This window comes from Cryptomeria japonica, chromosome 3, assembly GCF_030272615.1.
Source record: "Cryptomeria japonica chromosome 3, Sugi_1.0, whole genome shotgun sequence".
Lineage (NCBI taxonomy): Eukaryota > Viridiplantae > Streptophyta > Pinopsida > Cupressales > Cupressaceae > Cryptomeria > Cryptomeria japonica.
Genome location: NC_081407.1, coordinates 68,306,184 through 68,323,067, shown reverse-complemented (window position 1 = coordinate 68,323,067; position 16,884 = coordinate 68,306,184). Strand labels below are relative to the sequence as shown.

The 16,884-nt window shown below is 33.4% G+C and overlaps 1 protein-coding gene across 1 annotated transcript in view; it reads right to left on the bottom strand.

Moving 5' to 3' along the window:
- Positions 1 to 10,334, bottom strand: part of LOC131032426 (uridine 5'-monophosphate synthase) — a 94,588-nt gene extending 84,254 nt beyond the window's left edge. The window contains exons 1-2 of the mRNA XM_059218063.1: positions 10,131 to 10,334; positions 5,203 to 6,211 (exon numbers count right to left, since the gene is read on the bottom strand). Coding sequence (XP_059074046.1) covers positions 5,203 to 5,973 — 771 coding nt within the window. The 5' untranslated portion in view covers positions 5,974 to 6,211; positions 10,131 to 10,334. The remainder of the gene's footprint in view (positions 1 to 5,202; positions 6,212 to 10,130) is intronic.
- Positions 10,335 to 16,884: the final 6,550 nt, after the last annotated feature.

Genomic DNA, 16,884 nt, shown 5'->3' with positions numbered 1-16,884 from the left:
GTGAACATTCTTAATTAAAATAATGACAATTAATATGAGATATGTATATCTCTGTCAAACAGTATGTCAAACATAACATATAAATATATGCCTGTGTATACCTCCAAGGATACATAATAGTATAATACTCTTAAATTTGGGTTTGCACAAATTATTGTAATGCTGTGAATATAAGGGATAATAAATTGATTGCAATGAAATAATGATAATAAATAATTAATACAAATTCAAGTAATACTAACAGGAAATGATGATAATCCAATACAAGGAATTAACGTAATAAGATAATTATGACAGATAAATATAACTTATTTGGAGTATCACAAATGATTCATTGTAAATGAGGGACTCTCTCTTAAGTACGCCACTCCATGATGGATGCCTAACACCTGCCACATGGAGCCAAGAGGGGTGAAGCTCTTGGGCTTAAGGAGAGATGGTGGTTGTGATGAGGGAGAACGGCGATAGAACACCTTGCTGGGTACGCCACTCCATGATGGATGCCTAACACCTGCCATATGGAGCCAAGGGGGGATATGGTATTCTGCCCTTGGGCCTAGGAGGGATGGTTTCTTGGACACCCTATCCAACTAGCCTGCCATAGTGTAATGAAGAATTGGATAATTAAGAAGAGCAACTAATCTATAACTGACTTTATCTAACAAATCAGACTGTACCTAGCAAATATAAGAATTTGAATTTGTCTAATAGATCTCACACTCATGGTAAGTAATACAGTAAGATGTACATCACTCAAATATACTTTTTAGTACGTGTAACAATATATGTGTTCTCTGGTTTTTATGCAGGAAAACAGTAAACAGGGGTATTTCCCATAAACTTAACTTACTTATTTTAGATTTGGGTAAATTTGGGTAAAATCTTAAGGCATAACTAATTAGGGGGCATTACAGTGGTATCAGAGCCTGATCTTGCCAGCCTGTAGGGTAAGGATAAATCGATTATGCATTCTAATCAATGAGAAGGGATATATCAACTCCATCCAAAATATGGCAACAACTAAATGACAATGGCAAGACAATATGAGAGATTGTTAAACATTCATGTATTGTGCGAAGAAGACAATCAAGTATATAATAAATACACTAAATGAAGAGGCAATATTAGGGATATCTAAGGTGAAGTATATGAAGAGTTGGTAACAGACTTTTGAGAAAAGATTGTGGATGCTTTATGACAATCTTATGATCAGATTATGGAAGACTTTATAGCAGATTTGTGGAAGAGATTTATTGTGAATTATGGAATAATAATTGGCCCAAGAGATGGTTCTAGTCCTGATTGGACGCTCCTGCCTCTTGTGGATAAAGTGAATTGGCCCAAGAGATGGTTCTAGTCCTGGTTGGACGCTCCTGCCTCTTGTGGATTGGTTACTCCGAGAGATGGTTTTGGTCCTGGTTGGACACTCCTGCCTCTCGTGGCTAAAATGATAGATTGATTGGCCCAAGGGATGGATCTGGTCTTGGTTGGACGATCCAACTTCTTGTGAACTAAGTAAACTATATTTGCATGTGTATGCTTGTATCTGAATACATCCATGTGTCTACTTTGTGTTTTCATGTGTATGCTCCGTGTTTTATGTGTATACTCCGTGTTGGGCATATCTACTACATGAATATTTATGATTACTGACTTCTATCATTGTAAATTCTATTTTTTTGTTGACCTAGAATGATGAGTTTATTTAGGAAAAAAGAATTGCAATTAAGGTCTTACATATGTGTCATGCTTCTAATCCTCTTCCCAATGAATGAGGATCTTAGTTTGTCTCAATTAAACAACCAAACACAGTTCTTACAATTACAATTGACGAGAGAGAACTTTTCTTAAGATTACAAATATTCAGGGGTTAGTTAGGAATCCTTGCATTGGGAAAATTTAGTTAAATTGATCGTTGCTTGAGGACAAGCAATTTTGAGTGGGGCGGGCTGTAATGTCCCCACTTTGAAATACAATTTAATGGTAAATGATAATAGTATATTAAAATTAAAATATAAAAGTATATAATTAAATTTTAATTAAGTTAATGAATGGTCAAAAACATGAAATGAAAAGTTGTGACTCCCTCAAACATGAAATGAAAAGTTGTGACTCCCTCAAACATGAAATGAAAAGTTGTGTGAGATATAAAAGGGAGAAGAGAACCTCATTTGAGGGGGATAATTTGGGAATCAGAGGTGCAGATCTAACTTAAATAAAAGTGCAGATCTGATTGTGAAAGATTGTGTCCCTTTCAAAAAGGTGGAAATAATTAAGCGTTCCACTCTTTCAAAGGGTGCTGGTGGTGAAAGGGTGTGCCTCTTGCCAAAGGGCTTACATGGTGAAGAGGTGTGACCCCTCCCTCACATTGAGAGATATAAAGGAAAGGAATCCAAGCATCCAAGGAGATCACCATCGATCATATCAAATCAGAACTCTTATAAAGTTATGGGCAGTAACATCTTTGTTCTTGGTTGGGGATGTGCTTAATATATGAAGTCTGATAATGTTCTTATGCAGAATTCTGTAGTAATATTAATATAGACTGCAATATGTATGACAGTCATACTTAATCCATAATACATGAATTAGTTGGAAAGAAATAGACTGCACTCAGAATTACATCAACATCACAGGCGGATCAAACTTAAAGATACCTTCAGAAAGCCACACCGAAATTGACTGATTGCTTATAACAGCATCTGGGTATGATTACCAGTGAATTCCTTATGCAGATAGAAAACACATACAAATAAATTAATATGCAGATAGAAAACACATACAGATAGATTAATATGCAGATGTATACAGAAGTTCAATCTACACTCTGATCCAAATGAAAAGAGAATCAAAAGGGAGAATATTTTAGCAGAACAAAATACAATAAAGGGATTGGCAAACTGTTTTCCCTTTAAGAAGATAAAGGAACCCTCTCTCTAACCCTCCCTTATCAATTGAGAATAGTAATCTAAGGCAAGATTTAGGGAAATCCCAAAATGGGACATTACAAGTGGTATCAGACTACACATCATACGTGCTAATGTGATTCTATCCTCCATGAGCAGACCAGACATAGGATGAGAATACATAGTAGAAACACCTACAATAGAACTATGAGACATTGAACTCAGGTAATCACAGTGACTTGGAGAATCTTCACCACATCACACGGGCATAGGGGTACAATACAGTCACAACTCTATAGTAGGCTTGAGGTCACAACTCATCACATAGCATAAATATGGGCACGATAAAGTTGTAGAAGTATAACACACCCACAACATCAAGATAGAAGAATAGTAACCTACATTGCTTGAGGACAAGCAATTTTGAGCAGGGCGGACTGTGACATTCCAAATCTGATAATAGAATTTAATAATAGATAATAATAATAATAATAAATAATAAAAAATAATAATTAAAAAAACCATATTAAAAAATTATGATAATTACAATTATTATTTAAAATGATATTTTATTGTCAATTTACATCTTGAAATTTATATTTACAATGTTTATTAGTTTACTTTATGTATATTGAATAATTTCATTATATTTACAATATACATATATATGTCCATATATAGCATGGACTATATTTTAATTGTGATGAACAATAATGTTCTTAAAACATTTATTAACCGATTGCCTTAGAAGCCGAATAGTCTCCTTTGAACGTGGGTTGACTGGGATGACCTCCACATCGGTTCATGGAGGGTCCCACTAAGTAGAAGGGTAGTGACTCTTCACGTAAGAAGAGCTACCAAGTGGAAAACATCGTGGCTTTTCACCACGATGTGGGGGAGGATAAATACCCTCCCCTCCGTGCCAATTGGGAGAAAAAAAAATACGAAGATAACCACTCCAGACTGCCAGAAAAGAAGAAAGAGCAAGGATCAGGTCTACCAGCAGATAAAAAGAATAATACGGCAGTGAGAGGTACGAATTGCCTTAACTTTCTGATTTAACATTTAATATGATGGCCAGCATTATAAATTAAAATCAAATCTGTGCATCAATGAAAATAAATTAAGTGAACATTCTTAATTAAAATAATGACAATTAATATGAGATATGTATATCTCTGTCAAACAGTATGTCAAACATAACATATAAATATATGCCTGTGTATACCTCCAAGGATACATAGTAGTATAATACTCTTAAATTTGGGTTTGCACAAATTATTGTAATGCTGTGAATATAAGGGATAATAAATTGATTGCAATGAAATAATGATAATAAATAATTACTACAAATTCAAGTAATACTAACAGGAAATGATGATAATCCAATACAAGGAATTAACGTAATAAGATAATTATGACAGATAAATATAACTTATTTGGAGTATCACAAATGATTCATTGTAAATGAGGGGCTTTCTCTTAAGTACGCCACTCCATGATGGATGCCTAACACCTGCCACATGGAGCCAAGAGGGGTGAAGCATCTGCTCTTGGGCTTAAGGAGAGATGATGGTTGTGATGAGGGGGAACGCCGATAGAACACCTCGCTGGGTACGCCACTCCATGATGGATGCCTAACACCTGCCATATGGAGCCAAGGGGGGATATGGTATTCTGCCCTTGGGCCTAGGAGGGATGGTTTCTTGGACACCCTATCCAACTAGCCTGCCATAGTGTAATGAAGAAATTGGATAATTAAGAAGAGCAACTAATCTATAACTGACTTTATCTAACAAATCAGACTGTACCTAACAAATATAAGAATTTGAATTTGTCTAATAGATCTCACACTCATGGTAAGTAATACAGTAAGATGTACATCACTCAAATATACTTTTTAGTACGTGTAACAATATATGTGTTCTCTGGTTTTTATGCAGGAAAACAGTAAACAGGGGTATTTCCCATAAACTTAACTTACTTATTTTAGATTTGGGTAAATTTGGGTAAAATCTTAAGGCATAACTAATTAGGGGACATTACAGTTTTAATATGATATTTCTTTTTATATGAGCAATGATCTCATTTCTGATTTATTTTTTCTATCTTTATCCCAGGCAGACATATTGATACTTATATTACTAGTAAGGGACATTACAGCACTAGTATTGGAGGTCGTGGATTTGAGTACTACCTCCAAAAAACAAATAAAAACTTTCTATCTAGCCAAAAAGAATATAAACAATTAAAACAAAACTGAATGTAACTTTTAAGGAACGAAAATCACACTTACAGATTCTGCAATGCTGAGAAGCTCTTGGGCTGTAGACACATCAGCTGCCAAGGACAGATTAGTCTTCTTTCTCTCCATGAGCTCAAAAAGTCTCTTTCCAGTTGGGTTTTGAGCCAAAAGAGCCCTCTCGCCATAAGAAATCCTTTTCCTTACAACATTAGGAACGGACGATGGCACCGTGGTCTGATTTTCCCCTAAAAACTTGCTTACTGATTCAGCAACCTCCAAAGAGAGCTTCCCATTCTTAACGAGCACACTCACCATCTCAGTAAGCTTAAGGGCAGAATGCAACGTAATCCCATTTTGAGCCAGATTATCCCTCCCTCCCTGTTCTCTATCAATGAGCACCACAGCATCAGTGACATCCAAACCCACGGTTTTTAGGGGCTCCACAGTCTCCAGAACAGATGCCCCACTCGTGACCAGGTCCTCCACAACCAGGCAGCTCTGGCCTGGAGTAAATATCCCTTCAATGGACTTCTTGGTGCCATAGTCCTTCACCTCTTTCCTTCTCATCACCATGGGAATGGAGTGGTTGAGGGACATGCATGTTGCAATGGGCAGGGCAGTGTAGGGTACCCCACAGAGAAGCTCAAACTTAAGGAAATATATCTTTTGCCATATGGTGTCTGCAACCAGCTTGAGAAGATGTGGATATGATACAATGAGTCTAAGATCAATGTATATGGGGGATGTAATCCCGCTCTTGAGCTTGAACTCTCCAAATTTTACAGCTTCTACTTTGTAAAGCTCTAGGATCAATTCTTCCATGGAAATAGATGATGGTTTTTCTTGGTATCACTGCTCCTTTATCGCTTGTGAATACAGTCTACAAAAGCCACTTATATTGTCAGCCATTTAGAGGGCCATTCACCTTTATAATTCTTTACAGACTTCTTTTCTGGAATGGTGCGGCAGCACTAGATCAACACAAGGGCTGCAGGGCAGCGTAGTTCCTGCCCAGTACTGCAAAGGTGGTTTTGGATTTGTTTTGTTTTAAGATAGCAGACTGTAGAAAACAAAGAGATTAGTAGCAAATATACAACGTGTTCATGTTAAGATGCCAATACATACAAGATTGCAATCAAGGAATCAACAAAAGATAGTAGTAACAAACATAATTTGCAGCAATGGACAAAATGGACAAAACAGAGATCAAGAAGACACTTTGTCACATAAAAGAAGTCAGCATAATAAGATGAGACAGTAGACTAGAGTAGTTTGAGCAGCAGTATTTTCAGACTTCAGGGACAGTAGACTAGAGTAGTTTGAGCAGCAGTAGGTGACTCTCTGTCTTTTCTTGAAGACATTTAAGGCAGACCATCAATTGAAGAAAAGGGAGCAAAGGAGATCATATCTGAAATAAGTAATCTGCATTTAGAAAACAGTAGTCTTGTGATCTAGCAAGTGTTGTGGTATAAAATGTGATGAAATTGTTTAACATAATGAGAATCGCTAATCTATCTAGATTCTTTAATTATATATTTAATCTATTTATTCTCCTACAAACAATCATGTCGGGATTAGTAAGAAAACATGATTGGGAGGGCAGAGACAGGTTCTTCATCTAAGTAGACCACCCCATATTGTATGGACGAGGCTTCCTGCCACTTGTAAGGCAAGGGTTGTTTATCATGCCCTTGGGCTTAGTTGCAGCGAATGTTCTAGGCACCCTATTATGCTTTCCTCTCCAATCCTTATGATGGTTGGTTGTTGGAAGTGGAACTAAAGAATAGAAGCAATCATGTATGGATTAGTAAGGAGACATGACTGGGAGGGCAGAGATGGGATCCCTATCTAAGTAGTCCACCCCATGTTGGATGGACAAGATTTCGTACCACTTGTGGGCCAAGGGGTCGTATATCACGCCCTTGGGCTTAGTTGCGGCAAATGTTCCAAGCACCCTATCATGCTCTCCTCTCCAATCCCTACTATGGTTGATTACTGGAAATGAAGTTATAGATTAGATCCAAGTATGTGATGTTATTTAACTTAATTGTCTATTTACTTTAAAAGTTCAATAGCTATTATATGATTTAATTATAGAATACTATTTGTAAACAAATTATGTTGTGGAATTGTTACTTTGGGCCAAAATCAAGTATACCCAATTTGGGGACAGTACAGATTCCTAAGCAAATATCAAGCATTTTGAACTGCTAACACGATTTTCGAAGGGTTTTTGTTTGACTTTTTTGTCCTGTAGAAGCCCTAAACCTTATCATCTGTTTATATTGTGAGTTTTATCTGCCATGAGAAGGAGAAAAGACAGCAAACAAGGATACTAAAGACAAATCCAATGATAGCGCACCCTCTATTTGTTTAAATCACATAGGAACTCCAATGAAATATCTAATTATGGTTGTTCGAATGTGTGTGAAACCAGGTCATAAAGTATATGTGTATGCATACAAGGGATTTATACCGCTCAAGCCAAAGACATCACCTACCGCACTACTTCAGATCTGTTCATTGCTGCTACTTCACAAAAGGAAAAACCCTAACGATTTTCAAATTCCTTTACTTTTTTTCCACTATCTTTTATTTTTCATTTTTGTTTGATTTATTGTTTTTTATGCATTTTTTATAATTTTGGATTTCAACTTTTAATTTATTTGAATAAGTAAATGATTATTATTTTTATTTAATAATATATGTTACCTATTTATTAAAATAATAAATAAATAGGTGTTTATATAATATTATGAAAAATGAATGTTTATTATGACATCTAATTTAAATAAATTGCTATGGAATTAGTATATTGTTTTGAATTTCTAAAATTTATGGTCATTTTTTTCAGAATGGGTATGATATGCAGTATTTTTAACTTAATATATATATATATACCCAATTCCAAATCAGCAACTTAGAGAAAAGGAAGCTTCAAGGATTAAATAGATTTTATCAGCATATTATTGTCAACGAACATTTCAAGTTTATAAATTGAGAAACATCAGAATGAGCCACATACTCCTTATAATTTATATTTTTAAACAAAAATCATGGCTTTCACACATGAAAATTTATATCCCATAATTCACAAATATTTGAAGTTGAAAAATATCATTATTTCATCAGCCCCTTCTGATTGAAAACACCATAAAGCAAAACAATAAGAATCATGAAGCATATAGACAAATAATCCTTTAAAAACATAAAATTTATATTATTCCTTCCAACAGAACTTCAATCTGATGTGTACATTGTCGAAAAGGTGTTCAGGAAACTTATTGAAGATTAATCCTCTTGCTTTCCCTTCTAATTATCATGACAATGAGGAGATGGATGGAGCTGTTCAAACTAAATTGAAGGAACAGAAATGATGTTGCAGTTTTGTTCTTCAGCATGAAATGTCTATTTTATGGTTAGAAAGATGAACAAAATAACATAATTGATCTATATAATTATTTTCTGCCATGTCAACACAAGTCATATAGGAAAATTTAGCTCTTCTGATTTTGGAACCATATACCAACTTTGAAAATTGAAATCAGCTTCGTATTAATAGTTGAAGCATCAAAAAGAAAGTTAATAAACTGTTTTATAAGTCCGTAAAGTAAAAATTTTGAGTCTTGCTATCCACCTATCTCTTTGATTGGAATCATTGTGGACAATCATGTTATATGTTGTAATTAAAAAAATGTTTCTGATTGATAGGAACTGGCCCGTGATATAGTGTTACAAAGAAACATCACTCCATAGGATTTTGGTTTATATATTTGTAATTTTTTTCATGAATAAATCTAATTTTGGAAAACTGTACGCAGACAAAATATTTTTTCTTTACTTCTCTTTTTTTATGAAGCTTCTTGAAACATAGACCGCATGACACAGACTTCCTTTGGGTTTAGATGTCACGATTGAGGCATAATTATTCTAAGAAACAGCCCCAGACTTGCACCCAAGTTCATTCTGGTGAGGCAGGCATCAACAAGAATAGAACTATGGTGTGAGTTATTAAACTCAGCCACTCTCTAGCCAAATAAAAAATATACAGTCCATGGGGTCGTGCTATAATGGTTAAGAAGAATCACCGTAAGGATGTGATCTAGGTTAAAACCCCTCTAAACGCAACAAAGAGATCCATAACTTGAATAAAAACGTGTCAAATTTGTGATGTAATAATTATGGGATACATTTAAAGATGATCCAGGTTCAGTAAGAATGAACTGTAAGACCAGCGCATCCAACATAAAAGGCAGCCTATAATCTCACCAAACATGTACCGGGCCAAAAAAGAACAGAAGCCCTGTTTCCATAAAAAAAATTGCTTTGAGTGCTAATTTTGCAAAACTAAACAGATTCTCGAAGCCAGTCTCCAATTCAAAATACATGTTCTTGTTAAATAAAAACATGTTCTTGTTATACAAGGCTACCCTTGTCCCATAAGTTTTGATGTAACGGTAATGACAGGCATTTGTAAGAATTGCACAGAAAGCCCCCCACTGCAACAAGGCGCCCTATAACCCTGGTGAGCATATGGCGATATTGTGGTGTCACGATTACATCGTACTATAACTCTAGCCGTCATTTGCGAAGGTTCTGAGGTGCAATCGAGTGTGGCTTTATCTTACGAAATCTGGCCTAACCTTACCCCACACCAAATCAAATACCTCATAACCTTGCCCAAAATGACTAGAAAAAATTATTATAAAGACAAACGCAAACACATTCCATCCTCAGATCTAATTGAGAGCGCCCCAAAACCAGCAAAATCTACAAACAAGTTTAATAACCGACAGGACGATTGAAACTAAAATTGTCCTCAAATGCTAAAAACAGTTAAAAATAAATAAAAAATACAGGATTCCAATTATTTTGATTTGTTGAGCAATATTGAATGGTCAGATTGAAAATGCTATGGTTATTAAAGATTAAGATTTCGGGCTTTCTGAGATTAGGGTGTAAAGAAGTAGGCCAGAAACCTGGTTGCGTTGCTCGATGGCGAGGTTTGACAGAGATGGATGCGAAGCTCCTTCAGATTTCGAGACAGCTGTGCCCTCCAAGCCACTTCTTCACCAAAATTGGCCCTGGTTTCTGCTAATCTGTTGATCTATTCTCTCCTAATTTTCATTTCCATATTTTAATAATCAAGTTTAAAAAATAATATGTACTTGAAAAAATGAAACAAGTTATATTTTCTAAAATATTTTCTAAATGGTCCAGAAACCTACAACAGAACTCGCAGACTTCAATTTGGTAAAGCGCCTTTCCATATTTTAATAATCAAGTTTAAAAAATAATATATACTTGAAAAAATGAAACAAGTTATATTTTCTAAAATATTTTCTAAATGGCCCAGAAACCTACAACAGAACTCGCAGACTTCAATTTGGTAAAGCGCCTTTCTGCAAATGTTCCTCTCGAAAAAAATTTACTAAATTTTGATTGGACGGTAAATGTTCTTATTATTAATTGTTATTTTAGTTGTGGAGAAATTTTGCAAAGAAGGTTGAGAGAAAGAACAACTATTTATCATGATGATGGAGGAATATATAGAGGTCAATATTTAGAGGTTATGGATTTTGCTTGTTCAATTGAAGACTAATTCATATCATTTTTGGTGTGGTATATGGAATTGCAAAAGATTAAAAAAAGCTTGACAAATATATCAATTTATATGTTCGGTACAATTTATGTGTGTAATGCATATTGATAATTGCCTTTCACCATGACAAGCTAACTAACTATGCTGACTTTCTAATTTATTTGGGTTTAAGGTATCATTTTTATGGGGCAACCAAAAGGAACAAACTTAACGGTGACATTTAATAGGCAAACAAGAAAAGAATCCTGAAAAAAAAAATGAAAAGAGTTTGAAAAACAATTAGGGCTTGGAAAACAATTACCATTAGTTGGAAATTCCACAACTCACAACTAGACCTACCCTACTTCTATAAAGCTTATACTGTGAGAAAGGAAGAACATAGTGGAGACCTTGTGTACGATACATGAAATACATGAACATGTTTTGTCTCTTGATACAAAATTCCAGCATGATCCAATCCCAAGGCCAAGCATTCAAAGAAAGACAAAGCAAGAAACCCATATGTACAAGACAACATAAACTATTTCCAGCTTCCTCAAATAGCACCAAGCAGAAGTAATCGTTACCCGGATTATGTATTACCCTGCAGAATGCATGCAAAATGTTGAAGCACAGACAAGGCATGTGGATTGTTGATCCAAATGTCTAGAAGAAGTGTGTCCTCTTGGACTGCTATGAATGATTTCCCAGACGGATGCAAAAAAATGCACCTTTAAAGATCTTTAAAAAAAATACTGTCATAAGAAACCTATGAAGCAACACATAAAACCCTAATGGCCAGCTGTGTCCAGTGTCCTGCAGAAACAATAATCCCAAGATTTTTATTTTTCACCCTTCCTCTATATTTGCCTCTTCTCTTGCATTGAATTCTGAAATGCCTCTGTATCCTCCAATGAGACCTTGCCAAAACACATATTCGATAGACAGCCACTAAAGCCCGATCAGATTTCTATAGGGAATATTGAATTAAAGTTTTGCAATAGAAAAACTAAGTGATGCTATTGGCTGTGCAAAACATGTTTAATCATTGTTTAACTCTAGCCCTCGACAATAGTTCCATGCGGGGCAGGAACTAACAAACGACTATTCAAGGCCCTCGTTTTTTCAGATGAACTCATGTTTATAGTTGTAATTGTGAAATTTGGGGTAGCATGCCCATTCTCCATCAATTTTGGGTCATTTTAATGGAATGTTTTTTATATATAAAACATATTAAAATATATTTTAAAATATTATTAAAATATATTTTAAAATATTATTAAAATATATTTTAAAATATTATTAAAATATATCATTTGCAATATGTATAGGAAATTGGTCCATCCATGTGTCCTTGCCTTTTTCACTATCGTTTTTTACTCCTTGGCAGCATAGCACGACATGCTTCAGTTGCAGCGATGTGGAAAAATTCTCCATTGCCTACCTAGTTGTAAACTAGCACTTGCACCTCTAGAAGGTTCAAGGATACGCCGATAGGAAATCAAAGGTAAAATATAAATAAATTTTAATATTAATTATATTAAAATTTAAATCTTTGCATGTATCATAGTATAATTTAATTAGATATATAAATTGTTGAATTTTATTTTTTAATTTAGTTGAACAATAAGTACCCACTTTACATTAATCAAAGTTAAATAAGAGTGTCTCTCTTCTTTTTTTATAGTTCCTAAATAAAAAGTTGTTTACATTAATCGAAGTTAAATTAGAGAGTCTCTCTTTTTTTAGGTCTTATTTAAAAGTTTTGACATTTGTCTACATTGAACAACAATGTTGTCAATGATCAAACCAAAATTTGTAACTATTTTACTACATAATGATAAAAAAATATGTTTTTGAGAAAGAGATTGAAACATCAATTTTTTTTTTCTTGATCATTGTTGTCCAGGATAAATATTGTAATTTATTAATTTTTAATATTTTTTATTAAAGAAAGAAATAGTTGAAAGTATGTAACTTTGAGAGTGCGCAACCAATTATACATACTAAACTTGCTATTGTGAGAGCAATCAGAGGCAAGATGTTCCTTTATTTTGAAAATGGTGTATGAATTTTTTAATTTTAGAATAGCAATCAAAGGAGAATGTAGGCTCTATGATAGATTAATTGTCATGGGTGAAATCCTTACTAATATTCCATTTAAATTTGTAGATCTATTTTCATGCCTAAGAAAAAGTGTGTCATTAGAAGATGTATCTTGTACATTTCATCCATCACTTTTATATTTTGAATATTCTTAAGATTTTAATGACGAAGCTAAATATAATTAAAATATCAAGTGTAAGAAACAAATTGACTACCAATGTAGACCTAAACCTAAAGGTGGACTAGATTGTTTGTCAAATGAGATGAATTAAAAACAAAATAAAATGAACAACATCATTCATTCTAGGCAACTCAAAAAAAATTTCATCTATGAATGCATCTTCATGTTGTGTTATATGTTGCATATTACACAACATGCAATAACTTGTTGTTGCATATTACACAACATGCAATAACTTGTTGCATATTGTGTCATAAAAGAAGTAAATTTTGTATATTAAAAGGTTTCAATTTAATTACTTCAACTTTCAATTTCTAAACATTTTTTTATAAATAATAATAGATTAAATTTGAAAAACATTATAATTTAAATGTTAATAATTAAATGTTAATTTTTAAATTTAAAATTAATTTTACCAAATCAAAATAAAAATTTAATATTACACAGTGAAAGGATTTATTCTATTTGGCTGAGTGAGTGGAGCTGGCCAATTAGGGAAATTGCCCCGACCTTTCTTTATTTTTTAATATAAATTTTGTCTTGCAATATAAAATTGAAAACTATTCTTAAAATAGAAAATTATGAATTATCATCAATTTTCTAAACTACAAATTACAAAAAAATCTCTAAAATCTTAAAATGTTAAAAAAGTAATAAATTAAAAAAAAAAGCATTGAAATATAAATATCTGGAAGTTAATTTTAGTTACAAAGTAGACTCTACATCCTAAAGTATACCTTATATTGCATATTAGATTCTTAGTCAAATTTCAAACTACACTAACATATTTACAAGCTCATACTCCAAATATTTACTCTCCCATTAAAATTAGAATCCATAAAGTTGCTAACATTGTAACAATTAGTTTCAGTTTTTTTACAAGAATTCGATGTGGAGCATGATTTAAACTTTAAATTAGTTTCATTTTTTCCCGTTTACCTGAAAATGGTTAGATGATGGATTAAGCCTGTTTACCGGTGTGAGACAGGTTTGCCGGGTAGATGTGGACAGGGAAGTCCACTTAAAGAAAACCCTATCGGCTAATTAAAAGATGAAAAAAATAAGTGTTCATGTGAGGGTGGACCTGAGTTAGCAGACTTTCTTTTCTTTTCTTTTTTTCGTTTTGTTACAATTAGGTCCTAATTTTTATAAGATATTTTAAATATTTTATTATTATTAGTTTTTTTTTAATAGTTGATAAGAGATTGAGAGTATATTAAAAAAAAATTAATTTAAAAAATTATTATTATTGTATTTGTTGTTTGGAGTAATATAATAGATTGTTTTTACTATTTTGAGCATATTTATTGTGAAATAATATATATATATATATATATATATATATATATATATATATATATATATATATATATATATATATATATATATATATATATATATATATATATATATATATATATATATATATATATATATATATATATATATATATATATATATATATATATATATATATAACTAGCAATTGCACCTTGGTGTGCAATGGGTATGTCGAAAGAGGTGTGTAAGGTGAATTAGGAAAAACATTGGTCTATTTTTTTGCATATAATTGGGTAATACATGAGGTCACTTGTTAGGTCATATTGTTGTTTGTGCAACAAAATTCTCATTAGAGAAGTGATAGCTTCAAATTAATTATGCATCCACTTATTGTGATCCAATCATAATTGAAACAAAACCTTTAAATTGAGAAGAAAATCAAGTTTCATTACCAACAACACATGGTGAGAGCGAGAGAAAGGTTAAGATACTAATAGAAGGAGGGAGAGATAGAGGGGGGAAGAGTGAGAGAGAGATGGGTAAAGCGATAAAGATAGAGATAGAGAAGAAGAAGATAGAGATATAAATAGAGTTAGAGAAAAAGATGGAGAATAAGAAGAGGAATGTGGAGAGGAGGAGAGAGATGTGGAGAGATAAAAGAGAGAGGGGAGAGGATAGATAAAAATGGAAAAGAAAAATAAAAAGAGAGAAAGGGAGAGATAAAGACATAGATAGTAAGTGATATATAAAGAGAGGGAGAGATATAGTGCTAGAGAGATATAAAGATAACTAGATAGAGTTAGAGGGATAGATGAAAGAAGTGATAGGGAGAGATAGATATAGAGAGGAAAAGAGATATAGATAAATAGAGGTCTAGAGAGAGAGAGAGAGAGAGAGAGATGGATGGATAAAAGGAGGAATGTCTAGAGATATAGGGGAGAGAGGAAGATATAGGTAGGGATGAAGATAGAAGGAGAGAGGAAGTGAGAAAATTGATAGAGAGGTCGAGAGAGGTATAGGGAGATGGAAAGATAGAAAGATAGGGGGATATAGAGGAAGAGATAGAGTGGGATCTGTAAATGAAGAGGGAGAGATACATATAAATAGATGGTGATATAGAGTAAGAGATAGATATCTAAGGACATATAGAGAGGGGGGGAGAAGAGTGGGGGAGATATATAATGAGATTGACAAACAAAGAGATCTAGGGATAAACAAATAGAGATGGAAAGAGGATGAGAGAAATAGGGGGAGATAAAGGGAGAGATGCACATGCATTGGAAGAGAAATAGAGAGATGTAGAGATATACATGAAGAGGAAGAGAGAGATGGATAGAGATAAGGAGATAGACAGGGGGATAGGGAGTGAATGAGGGAGGGAGAGATGGGGAGGATTAGAGAGAGAGAGAGAGAGAGAGAGAGAGAGAGAGAGAGAGAGAGAGAGAGAGAGAGAGAGAGAGAGAGAGAGAGAGAGAGAGAGAGAGAATAATAAATAGATTCAGAGGGGGATCTAGATGTATGGAGATAGAGATAGAGGGAGCAAGAAAGATAAATAAGGTGACAAAGACAACTAATAGATAAAAAGGTTTAGACCTTAGAAAGAGGGAGAGTGATAGGGAGGGGGGAATATAGAGCGATAAAACTAAGAGAGAGGAAGAGATGGAAGGAAATGGAAAGGGGGAGAGGGAGACATGGAGATAGAAAGATAAAGATATAGGAAGTGATATGTGAAGAGGTAGAGAGGGATAGAGAGAGAGAATAGGAGAGAAGAGGGAAGAGGAGTGTATAAGATCTAGAGATGGAGATACAGATATAGATACAGATACAGATACAGATACAGATAGAGAGGGGGAAATAGGGAGTATGTGTTTGTGTGAATGAGAGAGATATAGAGATAGAGATAAGGAAGGAGAAATATGGGTTGTGTGTGAGTGAAAGAGATATATATAGAGGGATAAAATTATATAAATAGACATAGTGAGGGAGAGAGGGAGAAAGAGGACATAGAAGTAGAGATATATAAAAAGAGGGAGCGAGAGGGGGAAAGGGAGAGATACAGAGATAGATATAGTGAGAATGGTAGAGGGGGCAAAGAGAGATATACAGAGAGAGGTAAGGAGATATAGATAGCCTAGAGAGAGATATAGATGGAGATGATAATCAAATGGCATGTTACCCTTAGTATAACTCTTCAAGGACACAACCATCTATAAATTATTGGTATGAAATGATTAATCAATAGTTGGTTTCTCTCTCCTACTCTCTTGTTCTAAACATTTAATTTAGGTTTTAAGTTGGAATTTATTTTATTATATAAATTAAAATAAATTTTAAATATTTAAGTACTCTAGAATAAACACAATTTTAACAAGACAAAAATACAAGTTAGATTAATTCTAATATCTTTTAATTATTATTTGTAATTCCATAAAAAGACATAAATAATTAAAATTAAATTTTAATTTAATAAATAAAAATATCTAATAAAAGAAGGTAACATTAAAAACATTCTCATCAAATTAAGAAATATTTTAATTCTAAATATGATTATTCTACAACAACTAAAATTTTGATAAGACAAATA